Here is a 20,749-nt window from a genome sequence, read left to right as displayed (position 1 = left end):
ATGTATCCAATAACTATAATTCAAGGCAGTCAATGGTAAATGTTCAGTTGTTCTTGCTTCCTGGGATGCTCCTCAACCCTAATCCTCCATTCACCACCTAGAGGAAAATCCTGTCCCTCCTTAAAGATTCACTTCAAATGATTCTTTGCCAGTGAAGGCTTCCCTGACTATTCCTCATCTCCTCCACCTCTCAACCCCAAACACATATGTCCAAACCCATTCCAGAGATTTCATTACTCCTTCTCTGTTCCCATAGCACTTTACTCATAGTTTTGTTACAGTACTTATTATAATGATTTGTATTTAGTTGTTTATATGTCATGCCTCTCATTGTATTGTGAGTTCTTCCAGAACAGTAAATGAATTTTGTTCATCTCTATATTCCTAGTCACTAGCACAGAACGTGGCATATACTAAGACTCAATAAAAGTTTGGTTTGGGGAGAAGTGAGAGAATAAGCAAAGATGAAAATCAAATTCTACATAAAATATTATGAGAACACATAGGAAGGAGTAATTAATTCCAGTGAGGTAGCTTCACAGACAAGGTGGCATTTGAGATGACCCTTGAAAAATGAGTAGGACTTGACAGGTGGAGATGGGTGTTGGGGGAAGGGAGGGTGAAGAGAAGGGCATTTAAAGCAGAACTCCGTAAGGATTTAAGAACCGAGTTCATTGTAGCGAAATAATGCTGTTAATTAGCATGTTCCTTATCTGTTCATTGTAAACAAGCCTAATAGGAACTCTACTTGCTAACATTTTAACAAGCACTGTGAATTAATATATAGTTTGAAAATAGTGATACTATGTTGTCCTTTAAAAAAACTGATAATTTAGATCCTTCTCTCCCCCACCCCCACCAAATTAGTCCAGAGTTTGGCTAGGTACATTGTAAATTCTTAATCTTTGATCTCAAAATTCTTTATTGAGAATAATTCCTAATTCTCTTACATATTTCCCAGGCCTGCAGAGCCAGTGAGTAGCCAGACTGTTGCAAAAAATTATTTTTAGCATTGGGGACCAGTCCTTCTAAACCTAGCTGTTTCCTCTAAGAGTCATTCTCCAGCCAGCAGAGAAAATCAAAGTGCATACTCAGTAACATCCTAAAGGTCCCTTCCAGCTATAACGTTCTCTAAAAGTTGTCTCCCTAGTTGGGGATTGGGATTCAAGATGAACCTAATAATCACTATATAAACTCTTGACCCAAAGGATATTTGATGCCCCATGTTTGTTTTCTTGATAATATTTACAAGAGGCTATTTCTAGCCTTCTTGTATGCCTTCTCAGAGAGCACTGAAAACTGGGTGTGAGGACTAGAGCTCCTACAGACGGAGAAATCACCAGTTCTGAAATGTGACTTCTGACTGCGGTAACAAATGCTTAGGGCCATCAATCACTCTGTGGTGGGGGGGGGGTGGTTATGGAGAGGAAGCATAGGCAATTTCGCAGTATAGGAGAATAATAAAAACTAATATTTCAGAAATAATGTTTTTGGCCATTTGCATTTTCTTGTAATGACCAATCAGTGACCAAAATAGCACTTGTATAAATAACCCAGCCAAGGATCATCCCTCATATTGCCAGGTTGGAAGAATGTGATGGACGGATGTTAGCAAGCTACTATTAGAATAGAGTTGCCTTTGGGGGTGTAATTGGCAGGAGTGCATACTGGGAGGTAGGAGGAAAGCAATGGAAAGTTTTTTTAAATGGCTATCAGTAGTCAGAGGGAAATTTACCAAAATAAAAGACTTTTTGTGCTCAGATGACTTACGACTATATCTCTCCCAACTGTGCAATATATACACACACATGCATGTATAACCTGCTTCAATGTCTTTGCTTATTCATCCCTGCTCTGGGATGTCTTATCCCCTCTTCTTTACCTATTTAATAACTACCCATAATTCAAGACATATGCTATAGAAATCTGGCCCATTCTTTCAAATCCTGTCTTCTCCACAAAGCCTCATTCCTTAAACTTCAATAACATTCCTAGTCTATACTCTTTGAGTCTTTCATTGTTTCCTAATTGTTTATTTGGAGATACTAAAGCATGGTGCCTAAAAGTACACATCCTGTGTGACCTTGGACTATATATGTAACCCTTCAAAGCCTCTCATCTATTAAATGGAGATATAAAGAGCCCCTATCTCATAGTGTTGTTTTGAAAGTTAAATGAAAATAATGCATGCCAAGAGCTTTACCTAGCATATGGCAAATATTCAGTAGTTAGTGGTAGTAATGGATGGAGGTGGTGAGAGTAGTGATAATAATAATCATCATCACCATCATCATCGGTCTCTTCAATTAGATTGTATAACCTTTGAAGGCAGGGACTATGTCTCCTATCTGCTTGTACTCTGCTATCCTAACCCCCCAAATACTCAATTAGTTAAATTGATGTTTGTTGATCATGTGTCCAACTCAATAGTACTGTCTCAAAGATATGAAATTCCATCAGGAATATAATTTTTCCTTTTCATTGCTACTATGGAAACCGTTGGATGTTTTTTCTTGGTTTGCATGCATGAGTAGTTTGGATGGAAGCTGCTGAAGTAATCATATGCAACTAGACTATGAGAAGAATGGGAAACATCTTAATCATCCCAAGCTCCTGTGGTGTGTACACTTGGAAAAAAAAAAAACTCGGAAAACTAAAAAATTCTGATGAAAAAAAAGCCAAAGAAGAACTAAGTAAATAGATATTTCATGTTCACGGATAGGAAGACTCAATATTGTCAAGATGTAATTTTTCCCAACTTGATTCAATCAAAGTCCAAGCAAGTTATTTTGTGGATATCAAAAAAAAAAAAAACTGATTCTAAACTTTACGGAGGGGCAAAAGACCCAGAATAGCTAACACAATATTGAAGGAGAAGAACAAAGTTGGAAAACTGATGCCTCCCAACTTGAAGACTGACTGTAAAGCTATAGTAATCAAGACAGTGTGGTACTGGTGAAAGAACAGACAAATAGATCAATGGAACAGAAGAGAGAGCCCATAAATAGACCCACATAAATAGAGTCAACAGATCTTTGATGAAGGAGCAAAGGCAATACAATGGAGCAAAGATAGTCTCTTCAACAAATGTGCTGGAACAACTGGACATCCACATGCAAAAAAATGAATCTAGACACAGATTTTATACCCATCAAAAAATTAGCTCAAAATGGATCATAGACCTAAATGTGAAATACAAAACTATAAAACTCCTAAAAGACAACGTAAGAGAAAACCTAGATGACTTTGGATATGGCAATAACTTTTTAAATATAACACCAAAGTTATGATCCATGAAAGAAATTATTGGTAAACTAGACTTCATTAAAATTAAAAAACTTTGTGAAAGACAATGTCAAGAGAATGAGAAGACAAGCCATAGACTTGAAGAAAATATTTACAAAATACACATCTGATAAAGGACTGTTATCTAAAATACACAGAGAACTCTTAAAACTCAACAATAGTAAAACAAACAACCTGATTGAAAAATGGGCCAGTGACTAATAGACACCTCACCAAAGAAGATATATGGATGGTAAATAAGCATATGAGAAGATGCTCCACATCATATGTCATCAGGGCAATGCAAATTAAAACAACAATGAAATACCACTACAAACCTATTAGAATGACCAAAATCCAGAACACTGACAACACTAAATACACTGACAACACTAAATGAGGATGTGGATCAACAGGAGCTCTCATTTATTGGAGGTGGGAATGCAAAATGGTACAGCCACTTTGGAAGACAGGTTGACGGCTTCTTACAAAACTAAATATGCTCTTACCATACAATCCAGTGATCGCAGTCCTTGGTATTTACCCAGAGGAACTGAAAACTTATGTTCACACAAAACGTGCACAGAAATGTTTATAGCAGTTTTATTCATAATTGCCAAAACTTTGAAGTAACCACAATGTCCTTCAGTACGTGAAAAGATAAAGTGTGGTATATCCAGACAATGGAATATTATTCAGCAAAAAAAAAGGAATGAGCTATGGAGCCATGAAAAGACATAGAGGAAACTTAAATGCACATGACTAAGTGAAAAAGCCGATCTGAAAAGGCTACATACTGTATGATTCCAACTATATGACATTCTAGAAAAGGCAAAACTATGGAGACAGTAAAAGATCAGTGGTTGCTGGGGTTGGGGGAGGGGAGAAGGATGAATAAGTAGAGCACAAAGGAATTTTAGGGCAGTGAAAATACTCTATATGATACTACAATGATGGATACATGTCACTATACATTTTTCAAAACCTGTAGAATGTAAAACACCAAAGTGAAACCTAATGTAAACTATGGCTTTTCGATGATTATGATGCATCAGTGTAGGTTCATCAGTTGTAACAAACGAACCACTCTGGTGAGAGATGTTGATAATAGGGGAGGCTATGCATGTGGGGGGGGGGGGTGTGTATGTGAAATCTCTGTACTTTCCCCTCAATTTTGCTGTGAACCTAGAACTACTCTAAAAAATAGTTTTCATTGACTTTAAAACAAGGAGGAAGGAAGGAAGGAAGGAAGGAAAGAAGGGAGGGAGGGAGGAAGGAAGGAAGGAAAGAAGGGAGGGAGGGAGGGAGGAAAGAAAGAAGGGAGAAGGAGGGAAGGAGGGGAGGAGTTGGGTGAGAGAGAGAGGGAGAGAGAGAAAGAAAGAAACACTAAAATGCCATCTGGTAAAGTGCTTTCAAATTCTATAATTTCCTGCCAGTTTGAGCTGTATTGTTTTAACCCTTGTAAAGAGCTGAAATTAAGGCTATGTCCACCACTTGTCCACCAGTCCATTTCTGTAAAGAGTTGCCAGAGTTTACATTGATAAGTGAACTAGATACTGAAACCTTAATACAACAAATTATTTTGCTTGTCATTTCTTCTTAGCTGATAATAGTAGAACTCTGAGTGTGGATTCCACTACAATGACACTACCTATGTCTGATCCAACTGCATGGGCCACAGCAATGAATAATCTTGGAATGGCACCGCTGGGAATTGCCGGACAACCAATTTTACCTGGTATGCTATTTTTAATCACCTCACAAGTGTTTCTTTTTACTGACCATATGCACATAAATATAACAATATGACACAACTTATTTTGAGGTTGACATTTACCAGATTCTGCCTAGAGTGTGCATTTTTGTAATATGAGCTTTATAGGCTGGGTGGCCTGTAGTTACTAGTATACTCCCTATTGCACTATGGGCAAGCTGGGGGTATATCTGATGCAGGATATGGTCACTGAATATTTAACTCATTGGAATAAAAGTACAGCAGGATTTGGCAAAGAACTACAAAGTTTGTCTAATTTTATACATTTCTTAGAGGAAGCAAATAAACATGGAGCTAGAATAAGAACTGACTTAGATATCCCAAAAATCTTAGGTTCCTAGAGGGAAGGACAGGAGATAGCGGGGAACATCCCAAAGACTATTGTTAACATTGAATAACTGTTCATATTTTTTAGAACAAAGTAACCTGTAAGAGAATGGGCATGGTATACTAACTCCATCTCCACTAAAGATAAAATCAGAAGAAAAATGCCATGTCATCTGAAGGGCTTAGTTTAGACACAGAAAAGCTTCCTGGACTGTCAGAGCCATTAACCATAAAAATAGGTTTGTGAATGTGCCTTGGGCAACTCAAATTTTTTATCGCTCTGCATATGACCTTAAATGACCATGAAAGTACTGTGAGTATTGATTTGGGGGGTTACAAAGAAATTTTAGCAAGTAGGCAAATTTGCAAATATAAAATCATGAATAATGATATAAATGTTATAAAATAATTATAAATTTGATCCAAAAATGGGTTTATGAAAACATTAGGGAATTGCCATATCAGGAAGCCTGGGGTGCTTTTTAAACATCCTAAACATTAATCTCCCAGATTCGCTCAATTGTTATCCTACTTAAAAGCATGACTGGACCAAGACAATCTAGGCCAATCTAGGACCTTGCTACTCAGGTGTGGTCTGCATAACCTGGGAGCTGTTAAGAATCCCAGAATCTCAGGCCACAGCCCAGACCTGCTGAATCAAAGCTGCATTTTAACATGATCCCCATGTGATTCATAAGCACATTGAAGTTGAGAAACAGATCTAGAGTGATGCCACTTAGGGTTGTCGTGAGAATTAAATTGTGCTTAGTACAATTCCTGGCACATAGTTAGTGCTCAAAAATCTTGGCTATTAGAATACTTTAAAAATCATTATTAATATATTTCTCATAAACATTTCCAAAGGGGGTAATTTTTTTATTTTGTTTTTCTTCATTATTTCATTATAATAGAATTTAAACTAAAATCTTATATATTATTTTATAGCTTTATATAGAGTGGTCCTGAATCACAATCACAGTCACTCTAGACTATCTCTTATAGTCTGGAGTGACTAGATTATCTGATTTGGCTTAAATATTACCAATTTATGGAAGACTGAACCGTATGGGTATATGTCCCAGAAAAAATCTTGAGGCCAGACCTACTCTGATACTAAGAGGACTAAATGTTAGCTTAGATTATTTGTAAATTACCACATTTAAACATAAATCTATGCTCACAAAGTAATCTTCAGTGCTTTGCCACCCATCTATAATGTGGAACAAAAAAAGGCCTAACACTGAGAGTAAAAAATCATCCAGGCCATCGTTACAGGCCCAAAGCTGTGCTGGGGTCAATATCAGGCCTAGAAAATTGGGGTAGGTTTTCATAACAGTAGCTCAGAGGGCTATTTCTGCAGAGACAGTACCTTGCTGAGTACAAGCCTCAAAGACAAACTGCTCGGGTTAAATCCTGGCTCTGCCACTTGCTAGCTATGTGACCTTGAGCAAGTTACTTGACCTATCTGTACCTCAGTTTTCTCATCTGTGAAATGGGGATGGTTATAGTATCTACCTCATAGGATTGCTGTGAATGTTAAATAATATACTTAGCACAATGCTTGGTATATAATAAGCACTCAATGAAGGTTAACTGGTGCCATTATTATTGCTATTAGTCATATTACGTGTTATTTAAGATAAAGGAAATACTAACATACTTCCTTCAAATAGCTGCTAAGCTGCCATTTAGACTGAAAGTACTTGGGTACTAGGCAGCCAGTGTCAGCGCTAATCACATCCACCCCAACTAGACATTTGAAACCTCAAGAGTGATTTTAATTTCTACTTCAAGCCCCTTTGCCTCCCTCTTGTTTTCTTAAGGACTATGAAGAAATGGCTTCTCATGGTCCCCTTCAACCTTGTGACTCAGGGATCATTTAGCTATGCTCCAAGGAAAGTTACTTGGGTTTTTGGAAACCTGGTCTTAGAAATACTGATATTTAGTTCTCTTAAAAGTATACAGGGCAATAGCACTAGGCTGAGACATACTTTGTAAAGCTATGTGTAAAATCACTTCAGTTATATGTGAAATGATTTTTCTCCTCTCCATATTATTTTAGGGAAGCAATTTACTCATCAGATTAGAACGTGGGTTCTGGATATAGACTGCCTGGGTTCAAATAAATCCCTGCTCTGCCATTAAGTAGCTGTGTAACCTTTGGCAATTTACTTAACCTCTCTATGCCTCAGTTTCTTCATTTGTAAAACAGAGCTAATAATAGCACCTATGACATAGCATTGTTATGAGGATTAATGAGTTAATACATATAAAGTCTTAGAATGATGCCTGACTCACAGTAATTCCTCAGTGAACTCAGCTATGATTATTATTATTTCAAGTTCACATCTGATATATGGCTCACAAAAAGTTGAATTATGGCTTATTTCTATTCTTAACAACAATGAAGTATAATGAATGCAGGGGCAAATTTTTCCCTGGAGAAGCACTGGACAATGGCAGGTGAAGAGAACAGTGTGTGTCTGACAATGCTGGTGACCGCTCCCTGTAAATCTGGCGGGGGGTGTCCAGAGAAGCAGAAAGTTGGCACCACGCGCCAATGCTGCTTACCCTTCTTCTTGCTAGAGTCTGGGAAACAGGGGGCCTGCCACCTTTTTATGTAATGTTTTAACTGAATGGGATAAAACATCCCCCTAATCCTCTTCCTACTGCCCCAAATTCCTTAAAATGGAAAAGGAAGCAAAGGAGCCACATGGAACTGTTTCCTGAGGTCACCCATTGATGGCTTAGTAATTTAGCTACTTTTCTGCCCCTTAGAAGGTTTCCTTCTTAGCCGGCAGAGTTTTTCTTTGTCCTGTCTCATCTGGCCTATCTGTGACAACAGAAGAGGCTTTTGGCATTGATGAAAAACAAATGATACATAAGCTTCCTTGACTTCCCCCAGAGAGCTCAAATCCATACTGTCATGGATGCTGAATCTCTTGGACACATACTTGTCATCTGGGCAGTGTCTAGCTTATTATATTCATTGAGCGTGGAGCAGAGACTGGCCATCTCTGGGGTTTGGTGTAGAGCTCCCTTTCATCTAACATGGTGTTTTTTGTACAACTGCTGTTCAATAAAGTTAATCCACAGTGATGGCAGATTAGAAGGTCCCCTCTGGCCGGCACCTGTCTTTCCTGAAAGAGTATTTGCTTCTCCAAGCTCGTCAAATAAGACTAATGTTAGTTTTCACATGAAGGGAGGCACCAAAAAGAGTCAGGCCGCCTTTGGAGCATTGTTCTGCCCATCATCCCAGATGAAGCCAAGAATGGACCGATTAAAGGGTACTCACTGAATACTGTGTGCTGCTTCCTTTACTTTCCCCTAAATTAAAATATCCTTAGCATCCAAGTGTGGAGCCTGTGAAGTCCCAAAGAAGAAGTGTCCCTCATTATGGTGTCTCCACTGTATTGACTATGCCTCCTCCATAATGAGAGATGTTGGAAAATATGACTCATGGCCCTTATTCCCAGAGCAAGACGCTGCCCATCTATGAGAATTGTCATTCTTAAGGAGGCAGTTCTCACTGGACGCAGCAGGCAAACTCTGATGAGAACAGAAAGAAAGAATGAAGATGTGTGACACATGATAGGCCACTGTTCTTCAAGCTCCTCAAGGGGGCCCGGACTTGGGTTTCTATTATTTTACTATCGTCCACAAATAGAATATGCTTTCAGTGGCAGATAATGTTGAGATCCTGAGAAAGGAGAGCACTGTTCATCATCATGGTGGACACTTCACCAAGAGCCAATAATATATAAACCACTGTACCAAATAGAACTAATGTCTCTCCAAATCAAGCTTGAATCCTACCAAGTGATGGGACTCTCAAGATTCCCCCATGGAAACTATTATAAAGAGTCCGGTAGAGTGAGATGGTTTATTCATTCATTCATACAAGGAATATTTACTGAGGCCTGCTGTAAGCAAGATACTGCGAGGAGCCCTGGGGATAAATCAGTGAACAAAAAAGAGAAAGATTCCTTCCCTCATAGTGACTAGAATACTTTTAGAACCCCCATATTTTATCCCTAATAAAACCTGTTCTCATTTGAGCTGCCTCTTGACCCTCAACAACTCAAAGACTTCCTAAACATTTTGTTCATTTGTGCTTTTATTCACCCATCCATGAATTAAAATATATTGAGCTAGGTCAAGGGGATACCAAATGGGCCTTCAAGCTCAGAATCCAGTGGCAGAGGCAGCAAAGTCCATATCACTACACTACAATGTAGCAAGTGTCATAGTAGATACATGTAGAAAAGTATTGTTTTAGCCATAGTAGATACATGTAGAAAAGTATTGTTTTAGCCAGAGTAGGATGGAGGGGGTGCTAGGTGGGTAGTGGTGATCAGGGAAGGTTGACAGAAGTGGCAACATTTGAGCTCAGTGTCCAGGGATATATAAGAAAGTGTCAGATGGAAAAAAGGAACTAAGAACAGCCTAAGCAGAGGAAGTGGTACACCAACGACTGGAAGGTATGCAAGACTATACAGTGTGGGGAAAATGGTTAAATACTGAGCTGATTTACATCACCCCATTCCACAAAATATTTGGGGCAGCTTATAAGAAAGATTACAGTAAAAGAGAAAAATTACAAGTAAAATAAACCATCATCTAGGAAAATATAAATGAGAATAGAAGGGGAAGCCCCGGTAGGGAGGTTAATTAGAACTCAGATATGTAGGTCATAGGATCCCACCCAGTTTCTAAAGGTGAACTGCCCTTGTGACCAGGTAGCCAAAACAAAAAGGGAAACCTGATCAGTTATATAATTTGCATTTTCCCTGAAGAGAAAATATACCAGTCCTCAGGAGAAGTCAAACTTTTCATGGCCCTTAACACTTGTGTGTGTTTGACACTTTAGCTCTGAAAGACTTTTTTCATAGGGATCTTCATACATAAGGGTGCACACTAAGTGAGGTAGTTGAGTCATCTCCAAACACTGGGCTGGAGCCCGGGACCAGTTGATATTGCTTTCCCTCATCCACTGCAAAATGTAGAAACTAAGAATATAGTGAATTTTTCATGAAGCTAAATTTGCTCAATTGAAAGGACTGTTCTTTATTCAGAGATTATAGATTTCCTATATTTTTGGTTTTGAAATGTTCTGTCTTTTATGAATTGCATGAATGGTACGTGGTTAATTTTTGTTACTTTTTTCCATGTCTTTTCTTAGCAAATTAAGAGGTTGGCAACCTTAAGTATATATATGTATATATTTTTTTTTATTCATCTCTAAAATCCAGAAATCTAGGAACCAAAGATGTAGTGTGAAATGTCCTCCCTAATGCCTTTCCAAAGGTGTTCACAGCATCCCTAGATGAGAGTCAGGGGCATGACCCTGAATCTGTCAAATGTTCTAACAAGGCAAGAACACAAAGAACAAAATAGGAAGGAATAGGGGGAAGGTGGGCTAGATATATAGATATTTGCAAAAACTTATACTAATGAAATAAAGCTTCATTGGTTGAAATTTGGGATCAAAGTTGATATTTATTAGGGAGAGTCTTTATGAGCTGAAATTATGCCACATAACCCACCCAAGCCCAGCTTGCTGCCTCGTTTGTCATTGTGCATGAACCAGGCCCTACCCCAACTTTCCAACTGACCTGAAACAAGGGTTTTGATGATCTTCTGGAGAAGCAAGACAGATTTTGGTAGAATTTGAGAGTCATTGTGCAAAAATTTAGAAACTTGTGTTCTATTTCCAAGAGGGCTTGTGGTAAGTTCAAGGTCATCTCACAGCTCAGCCAAGCTCTCCTTAGAAATCTGTGTTCCCTCTTCAGGTTGGCTGCCTGAGAAGTCTTTTCAAGGATCTGTGTAGAGAGGAGGCAGCCAGGACTGTAGTGAGTTAAAATTTCTCAATACCCAGGCATAATTCTTAATTTTCCAATGAATTTTGTAGGAACGCTAAAGAAATAGCAATAATGTAGCAGAAATGTATACCTGAATTGGAATCATAATTTTCTATAAAATAGCTTAATTATGCATATATAATTAGATCCTATTTGGAACATTTATTTTAGACTAATCCATAGTTGCATTTCAGTGGTTTGACTGTAAATACAGACTACCTCCTGGTGATCAAGGGTCTCTGGAATACCTAAAAGATTGGAAATGCCTTTAATGGACCTGGCGGCGGGTGGGGGGGGGGGACTTGGATGGGGAGAAGTCACTAAGTGTAAGCAGAGGCTTTCTGAGGGTATGAAGAGGACTCCAGCCAGCCAGAACCAGGTCCAGTTCTGAAAAGGCAAGCAGGATAGTAAATATGTCAGCTCCTATATCTGCCTATCTCCAGTTCATACATTGCCACAATTCCAACTTCTCCTGTGAGTCAAAGTTGAGACTTCAGATTTAGAACAGAGGGTTCTAAATTATCTATTGCTGTGACAACACATATATTGAATATCTCAACAGGAAGTTCTGGCTGTAGAGATAAGCAACCCTATGGTAGCCTTTTGGACCGGAACATTTGAAGGACTCTACAGGTTGAGTTGGTAGGTAACAGAGCTTAGTCTGACAAGAAGTATCTTTTTTTCCTGTGGACCCATGGACTTTGTGAGAAGCAGAGTAGACCAATGATTGAGAGCATAACTAGTAAAAGCCACCTACTGTGTGGCCTTACTGTGTTATCTCTGTAAGTTTCAATTTCCTCATCTGTAAAATAGGGAATAATAATATTGGTCATTCCTTAGGATTGTTCTGAAGTTTAAATGAGATGATGTGTATAAAACCTGGAAATTCATATACACCTGATCAATGGGCAGTAGTATTATGGACAGCATCCTCTTCCCCTGCCACAAAAGCACAGGTTGCTGTCTATAGGAAGAAAGCCATCGTGAACTGGCCTGCCAGAAAATATCAAGGGTTGAACCGTAAAATTGGCATATGTGGTGTCTTTGTCAGGCATCAAAGATGGGCAACCTCTAAGGTTTCTAGTGTTTTGTAGACATCTGTAGTCTTTGTACATCTGGTAGTGTGTTGTCATCTGGCATTGTTCCAACTGGTCCTTCTACACAGCAATAGTACAGTGACAACAATTGCTCAAAGACAGTGGCTCTGGGGCCCTGCTGGATCCCAAAGCACCTTTTCAATAATCGGAAAAATAATCAGTCTAGTTAGGTGCTTAGTGTACTTTCTATTTTAATTACTTGAAAATAGCTAACTCTATTAACCAATCACACCCCACTCCTCAGACGTGCTGCATATTCTGCTTACCTATTGCTGTATGACAAACACATTATAACTTAGTGGCTTAAGACACAATGACTTTATTATATTTTAAGATTTTTCTGGATAAAGAGTTTAAGCAGGACTCAAATGGGCAATCCACCTGTTCCACATGGTATCAACTGGGATGCCTCAGCTGTGGTGGGATAGTCTGGAGGTTCCAATACAGCTTTATTCATACTCATGGCACCTTGGCAGGGACAGATAAAACACCGGGCTCAGCTGGATCCCTCCCTTTCCATTTACACTAAGGCCCTCTCCACATGGTCTCTCCAGCATGGTAGTCAGACATGTTACATTGTGACTGAAGCTCCCATAGCAAGTGTTCCCAGAGACAAGTGGAAATTTTATCTCTCTTAAGGCCTGGCCCTGAAAACAGGCACAACATCCCTTCTGCTGTATTCTATTGGTCAAAGTGGTGCTAGAGCCCATCCAGATCCTCAAGGGGGTGGGGCATAGACCTCACCTCTTGACGGGAGGGGAAACAAAGAATTCGTATCCACCTTTAATCCGCCACACTTGCAAAAAAGAATTATATAGAAGCATTTTGTTATTTGTCTGCCATGTTTTTCAGCATACCTATTTCACCTTATACCTGTAATTAAATTAATTCATGAAAACAATTGCCATACTACATTGAGAGGCAGTGCAGTGGTTAAAAGCATTAGAGTTAAACTAACCTGGATTTGAATCCTACGTCTTGCCTAGGTTATTGGCTGTGGAACCTTGGGCAAGTAACTAAATCTTTCTGAGCCCCAGTTTCTTTATCTATAAAATGAAGGATAATAACAGTACCTAGCCCACTGGTCTTTTGGAATGAGATTATATAAAATGCTTAAGCACAGTCCCTAGCACAATGGAAGCACCCAATAAACAATTATAGTGATGATAATAATAATTGATGACAAAGCATTATAATTGTTTGCATGGCTGTTCCCAAACTATACTCTGAAGTCAAGGATTTTATCTTATTCCTTCAACCCCAACACCTGCAGAGGGGCTGGCATCAAAATACTGAAGGACATACAAATGGTTAGACATATGGATGACTGGACAACTGGCATTTTCCTCCATTGTAGCTCCCTGGCTCAGATGTGTACAGAGAATGGAGGATGATAATATTGCTAGATAACTACTCTAGGTTGAGTTAAGTGCAAGTTGCTAGGCAGCAGGAAGACTTAAGGCTACACTGAAACATTACTTAAAATCATATAATAGAGATGTAATAGAGCTGCAACTCAGAGGAGCAAGGTGGCGCAACTGAAAAACAGCATTTGCAGCATTTCCAGTAAGCTGGGAGTTTGGAAAGTACATGAATCAGAAGAGGGAATACAAACCAACATCTTATGACATTTCCACCAATGGCAGTGCCGAGAGTAAAGAAGGCAGTAGGGAAAAGGCGTTAGAAGAAGAGATGGTGGTAAAAGCAAAACAGAACAGGGTATTTATTGTGAAAGGGCTTTAGGGGAATACCCTGGCCTTTTCCACAACCCTTTTTAAAAATATTTATTTATTTATTTATTTATTCATTCATTCATTTAGGCTGCGCTGGGTCTTACTTGTGGCACCCGGGATCTTAGTTGCAGTATGCGGGATCTTTTTTTTTTTAGTTGTGGCATGCAGACTTCTTAGTTGCAGCATGCAATCTCTTAGTTGCGGCATGTGGACTTCTTAGTTGCAGCATGCACGTGGGATCTACTTCCCCAACCAGGAATCAAACCCTGGCTCCCTGCATTGGGAGCGTGGAGTCTTACCCACTGGACCACCAGTGAAGTCCCTCCACAACCCTTTTATAAAATGATTTCAAATCTCCTTCAGAAGTTTAAATTCCTAACATAAGTGGTAATACTATGTACATGTTGGCTGTACTCCTCAAGCCAGAATAGGGCCTGAAAAAGGGAGAGAATTTCTCTGGTGTTCTATTCCCAGTGTATTTTAGTGTTGGACTTCTTTGATTTTTTTCAGATCCTGCAATACTTGTATAAGGCCCATGATTTCAAATGGTTATTTTCTTGGTTGGTATTGGAAATTCAAGTCTACTTTGGTCTTAACGGTTGAAGATAAACAAAAGAAATAATCAATGTGATAGGAGCCCTTGAAACGTCATGTACAATGTACATCCTGCCCTCTAGCAAGCCCTGCTACGCAGTGTAGCCTATGGAACTCTTGGCATATTGAATGCAAAGAAGAAAGGGAGTTTATCTACTCTGGCTTTAGCCATATGTCATGAATACACTTGCTTTTAAATGAATTTCATAAAATATTAATGTAATCATACCAAACAGCTCAGTGGTGAGTACATCAGTCAGGAGTTATATTTATCCTGTGTATCTGTTTTTTGTTTGTCTCCATTTATTAGTAGACAGTACATGGAGACAGACATTTCTTTCTCAGTCGAAGTGGCAGAACTTGTTTAATGAACTGATGTTTCTGTAATCTGTGGTAAGGTAGAGTTGTGAGTGACAGAACTATATGAATAACAATGAGGAGGCAGGCAGAACAATAAAAGGAAGACAAACATTTCATTAGGGGGGGAAAATAGATGGGATTGTTTAGTTGGCGTACAATCTAATCTGATCTTTTCCTACTGAAAATTAACAGTTTGTAAATGGGGGAGATAATGTTAACAATTTTTCCAAAATCTTATACACAAGGAATCAAATTTTCCAAAGACGTAAATGGCATTCTTAACCACAGTGCTCTCATTCTACAGCATAGGAACACAGAGTGTCAGGGCTGCTAAGTTCTCCAAGATGGAAAAAAAGGCCTGGACACCCTGTCCCCCTGCATAGAGCCTGACATATAGGAGGCTATCACAAATGTTTGTGGGATGTGGAAGTGAATGCCTGTATAAGTGAATGTATTAGTGTGTGGACGCATGTTTTGAATGGAAGGAAGGAAACTTACCTATCAGGAGCACCATGTATCATGTCAGAGGTTTTCATATCTGTTCTGTCCTTTCATCCTTTGAGCTAAATGTCACTATTTATCCCTACTTTTACCAAAAAGGAGATGGAGGCACACAGATATTAAGAAACATCCCTCAAGGTCTTATAACTAGCATGTGGAGGAGAGTAGAGAGATGAGAGTCACAGGGAGGAAGGGAAGGAGTGTGTGTGTGTGTGTGCACGCACAGGCATGTGTGAATACTTGCATGTTGGGTGAGAAAACATATGAGGGCTAAAAGTAAATTTGTTTTCAGAAAAATAAAATTTCCTCTTAGAAGAAAATTCTTTCTTCCTAAACATGTTCAAGGTCTTGGCATCTCAGCATGACAGGCATGTGGGAGGATGAGGAATGCCCTAGCTCTCTTGGGCTGGCTTGCAATGGGAGGTGCTCATGTGCCACCCACCTGCTTATCTGCCCAGTCAGAAGACTCCCTCCTTCTGGGCCTATCGTACTTGAAGTCCTGCTTCTGTATGAACCACAGGTTCTTCCCACTGTTTAGATACACCTCCTTCAACATCTTAGAGAACCACCCAGGGGGTTCAGAGCCACCTTGAGGACATACTTAAAGGCACTGTCCCTTGGGCCTGAGTGGTGAGCAGGGTAAAGTCTGGGGGAGTAGGACCTGCCACTGCTACCATAACTACCCCTACATTATCAGAACTCCTTATGCAATATTTTCTTTGTTTGCAATACACTGTGCATTCTATAACAGAGGGCAGGGGTGAGAGGTGGCGAAATGAAGTAGAATGCACTCCCTTCTCTCAAAGAATGTTCATTTTGTTATAGAGACAAAATTTAAACAATGAAATCAGTACCGCCTTTAGACCCAGGTAAGCGGGGCCCCTGCCGTGGGCCCTCACATCAGGGGACCTCGAGCTTTGGAATGACTGTCCAGATATTTTCTAAGTCCCTCTCCAGAGCTGAGGACTGGCCAGGTAGATAGTGCCATCGGGGTAGGTGCCCCAAGTCCAGAGCAGCTCCTCTGTGTGTCTTGATGGCAAGAAGCAGCTTTCTCAAAATTTTCTAGGTTCCCCTCCAGTGCCTGGGATTGACAAAGGCCTGCAGTGTCATCTAAGCAAGGAGCCCCAATCTCATACTGAACCTATGTGGACCTCAGTCCCCATTTCTCCCTTTGAGGCACTCTTCAATCCTTTACCCCACATGTAGACTCACGTAAATGCCCCCAAGAAGCTTCAGAACTTGTGCCTGTGGAGTCCTCCCAGAGTCTTGGTTCCAGGAGAGTATCCTGGCAAGTAAATCACTCCAGCTGTATGGTATGGTATATCTTTCATGGTATCGAATGGGCTACCAGAATAGTGTTGATGCTGATTTGTGGTGAATCAATTGTGTATCTAGACAAGCCCCACAAAGTATGTTTTGGGAGCTCCCGCACATCCTAGAAGCACCCCTGAATGAAACAAAAGATGATGCAAAATAAAATTCGGTGGCAACAGGTGTAGAACAGTTTTTAGATAAAGAGATAAGAATGAACAGTATTATCTGGAAAGGTGGAACTTTAAGCCAGGTCTTGAAGCATGGGGAGAATCTGGGGAGGCTTGAATGACTCCAGGCAGGCAGGGAGAACAACAGGAACAAAGGCACAGAGAATAGCTATTTACTGAGCACTTTTGTGCTATGCATTATGCTAGGCACACTCCAGTCATCGTTTTCTTTATTCCCCATAGCTCCCTATAAAAGTAGGCGGAATTAACCCCGGTTTGCAAATGATGAAACGGAGGTTCAAAAGATTCATCCTGCTAATCAAATGGTAGAACTAGGACCCAGGCCTTCCTGAACCCCAACACTGTATGCTCTTAACACCATGCTATACTGCAAAAAAACAGGAAGTGTTACAAGGGACAGTAAGAAGCCTTGTCTGAATGGCGCAGAGGGTGTGTGTTGGAAAGTAGTGGAAGGAAAGATCAATGGACAAGGCGCGGTCATATTACAAAAGGCCTTGGATGTCAAAATGAGAGGTAGAGACAAACAGGCACTGGGCAAACAAAAACAAACAGGCCGGGCTTCCCTGGTGGCGCAGTGGTTGAGAATCTGCCTGCCAATGCAGGGGACACGGGTTCGAGCCCTGGTCTGGGAAGATCCCACGTGCCGTGGAGCAACTAGGCCCGTGAGCCACAACTACTGAGCCTGCGCGTCTGGAGCCTGTGCTCCGCAACAAGAGAGGCCGCGATAGTGAGAGGACCGCGCACCGCGATGAAGAGTGGCCCCCGCTTGCCGCAACTAGAGAAAAGCCCTCGCACAGAAACGAAGACCCAACACAGCCAAAAATAAATAAATAAATAAAAGTGCTTTAAAAAAACAAACAAACAGGCCTAGCCCAAGAGGAAAATGCACAATTACAATATTTAAGGCCTGGTAATGCTAATAACATGTTTTCTTAAATATTTTGCCTCTGTCTTAGAAAGAACTTTGGTTTGAAGCTTATAAGGTAGCATTCTGCCTCTACTTGATCTTGCCTGGTGTAATTTATTGTTCTCTCTTTCCTCTCCTTTTTTAGACTTTGATCCTGCTCTTGGAATGATGACTGGAATTCCACCAATAACTCCAATGATGCCTGGCCTGGGAATAGTACCTCCTCCAATTCCACCAGATATGCCAGTAGTAAAAGAGATCATACACTGTAAAAGCTGCACACTCTTCCCTCCAAATCCAAGTAATATTCTGCTTTTTCTCCACACAAGTCACAATGTTTTGGTGTCTCAGTCCCTTGGTTATTTGTTTTTGTGTTAAGAATGCTGTCAGGGCAATTAGTGCCTGTAAAGTGGTGGCTTCTGGGAAGGAACCTGGCTTTGGAATTGAATTCAAAATATAACACTCCTGACACAGCTGAAAGTAAACTAGTGTTCTAGTTCCTTTTTAGAACTTGAATTTTGTTGAAAGGGGGCTCAGGTTATTTGGGTGGGGAAAACACTAACGGATAAGCCTCCCTTAGCTCTCTGCTGAGAGCATGGCAAAAGTGCCATTTTTGTTAACAGCCCCAAGGCTTTGTAAAGGTGAATGGAAAGAGCAAGTGCTATGGGAAGAGTAGGAATTTGGTATGATTGACTTATCTTCTCCAGAGCCCACCAACTGTGTCTGATGAAGCCTTGATTATAAACCCCAGTACTTACTCCTGCCTGTCTCTGGTATATTCTCTTGCACTCAGTGGCCTCTTAGCAATAAGGTCATGTGATTTAGGGACTCTCACAGTCTCTTTATGCACCCATCTGATCTGCTTCTGTCTTGTTTCTTCATTAGAAAGTATCTTTACCATCAATTCCTTCCCCTCTCTCCCACCTAACATTTCATCCAGGTCCTTGTCACATATACAGAACCCTAAAAGTCCTGGGGCTCCCATTGCCTACAGATTCAGAGTCCAAATCCTGAACTTCAAAAGCCTTTCACTGGTCTGTTTTGTCAACTTAGAGAAAGACACACAACATAAGAGTTGTGAGTTTAAATTTTATTCAGGGTCTTGCTGAGGACTAAAGCCCAGGACACAGCTACTCAGCTCTGAGTAAAACGACTCCAAACAGGTGGGGGCGAGGCCAGTTTATCTATGATTTTTGGCTAGGAAATATGTGCAGTCTAGCATACATCTTAGTAAATAATTACTGCTAATCACAAAGAACAGATTTCTCAAGTTAATGATTTTAGTGTTTTCCTATATATGGGAAGCTTCAAGAATCTGGGGTCATTAAAATTCTTCCTGAGATATACATCTAACTATCCATAGGGCCTGCTTGTCCAAATCACGGAGTGCATTATCCTGTTTTTCATCCTGAATTCCTCTCAGGATGCATTGTCGGTCAGCAAATGCAGTGTTATGACTTACCCCTTGTAGAACTGGGTGGTAAGCAATGCTCTTTGTCTTAGCAATCCTAATTTTTCTGCCTCTATAGCATCGTGTGACCATCTTCAATCATTTCTCCTTGCCATTTACCCACAATTTAGTCAAGTTCAACTCTTTTCTAATCTCACTCTCCTCTCCAGCCCAACTCCAAGCCTACCGTCTCCCAAACACTTCCACGTGGAAGGTACTGAAATTAAAATGGTAGTTAATCTTTCATCATTCTAATGCATTTCCAATAAAGTATTAGGGGCTAAATCCAATGGATACTTTTTAGTCCTTAAATTACTTTATTTCTCTACTATATTTAGAACTAGTGACCCCTTCATCCTTCTTGAAACATTAGGTCATTTGAAGGTGTTAGAATGGCCACCAGAGAGATTATATAGATCAAGAAGGAGGATGACCAAGCAGGGCACCCTAAGGAATTCTAACATTTCAAAATTTAAGAGAGAAAGGGGAGTTTGCATTTCTGTACACCCCTTAGCAGCAAAAGTCCTTAAAGCACTTAATCTTTACTGTTTCCAGTTCTTCTCTTCTCTCTTAAATCTTCTTCATTTGGGCTTTTGCCCCACCCCTCTATCAAAATGCTTGCTTAAGAACACTAATGTCTACAGCACTAATAAAGTTAGTTAGACAAGTATTCTCATTCATACCTGGAAACCAGTCTTTTATAAGGACCATGACAATTATATTTACATAATATGCTTTTAAAATATTTGATAAATTGATAGACAATAATGATACCACATTATAATATGTATTTATGTTACTAGTTGCTATAAACTTTTTCATACCTTTAAAAAAAAAAAAGAACACTAATGACCTCACAATACTAAATCCAGTGGTCAATTCTCACTTCTCTTCGTAACTGACCTAACAGCCATGTATGACACAGTTGATTACTCCTTACTCACTGATATACTTTTTCACTTGGCTTCCAGGATACCACACTATTGGTTTTCCTTCTCACACTGGTCATTCCTTCTCAGTCTCCTTTGCTGATAACCTTCTGTTCTCGCTGACTTCTTACCATTGGAGAGCCCCATGACTCAGTCCTTGGACCTCTTCTCTGTACTCATACCGCTGATGAGCTCATCCAATCTCATGGCTGAGAAAAAGTATGCCAGTGATACTCTAAGTTATATTTTTAGCTCAGAGCTTGTCTCTGAACCCCAAACTCATATCCTACTGCTTATTTGATATCTCCACTTACATGTCAAAGAGACATCTCAAGTTTAATACGTTCAGAACAAAACCCCTAATATTTACCCCCAAACCTTCTCCACTAGTATCCTTCTCCATCTCAGATAACGGCAACTGCATCCTTT

At 40.0% G+C, this 20,749-nt stretch overlaps 1 protein-coding gene across 13 annotated transcripts in view; it reads left to right on the top strand.

The window, feature by feature from the left end:
* ENOX2 (ecto-NOX disulfide-thiol exchanger 2) overlaps positions 1 to 20,749 on the top strand; it is a 261,630-nt gene that overhangs the window by 193,293 nt on the left and 47,588 nt on the right. For all 13 annotated transcript variants that reach the window (XM_082377872.1, XM_082377874.1, XM_082377875.1 and 10 more), the window contains 2 exons: positions 4,889 to 5,023; positions 18,087 to 18,242. In XM_082377872.1, the coding sequence (XP_082233998.1) occupies positions 4,927 to 5,023; positions 18,087 to 18,242 (253 nt within the window). In that variant the 5' untranslated portion in view covers positions 4,889 to 4,926. The remainder of the gene's footprint in view (positions 1 to 4,888; positions 5,024 to 18,086; positions 18,243 to 20,749) is intronic.

Source organism: Balaenoptera borealis (assembly GCF_965194805.1).
Source record: "Balaenoptera borealis genome assembly, chromosome: X".
Lineage (NCBI taxonomy): Eukaryota > Metazoa > Chordata > Mammalia > Artiodactyla > Balaenopteridae > Balaenoptera > Balaenoptera borealis.
This window is presented reverse-complemented; position numbering and strand designations above follow the sequence as displayed.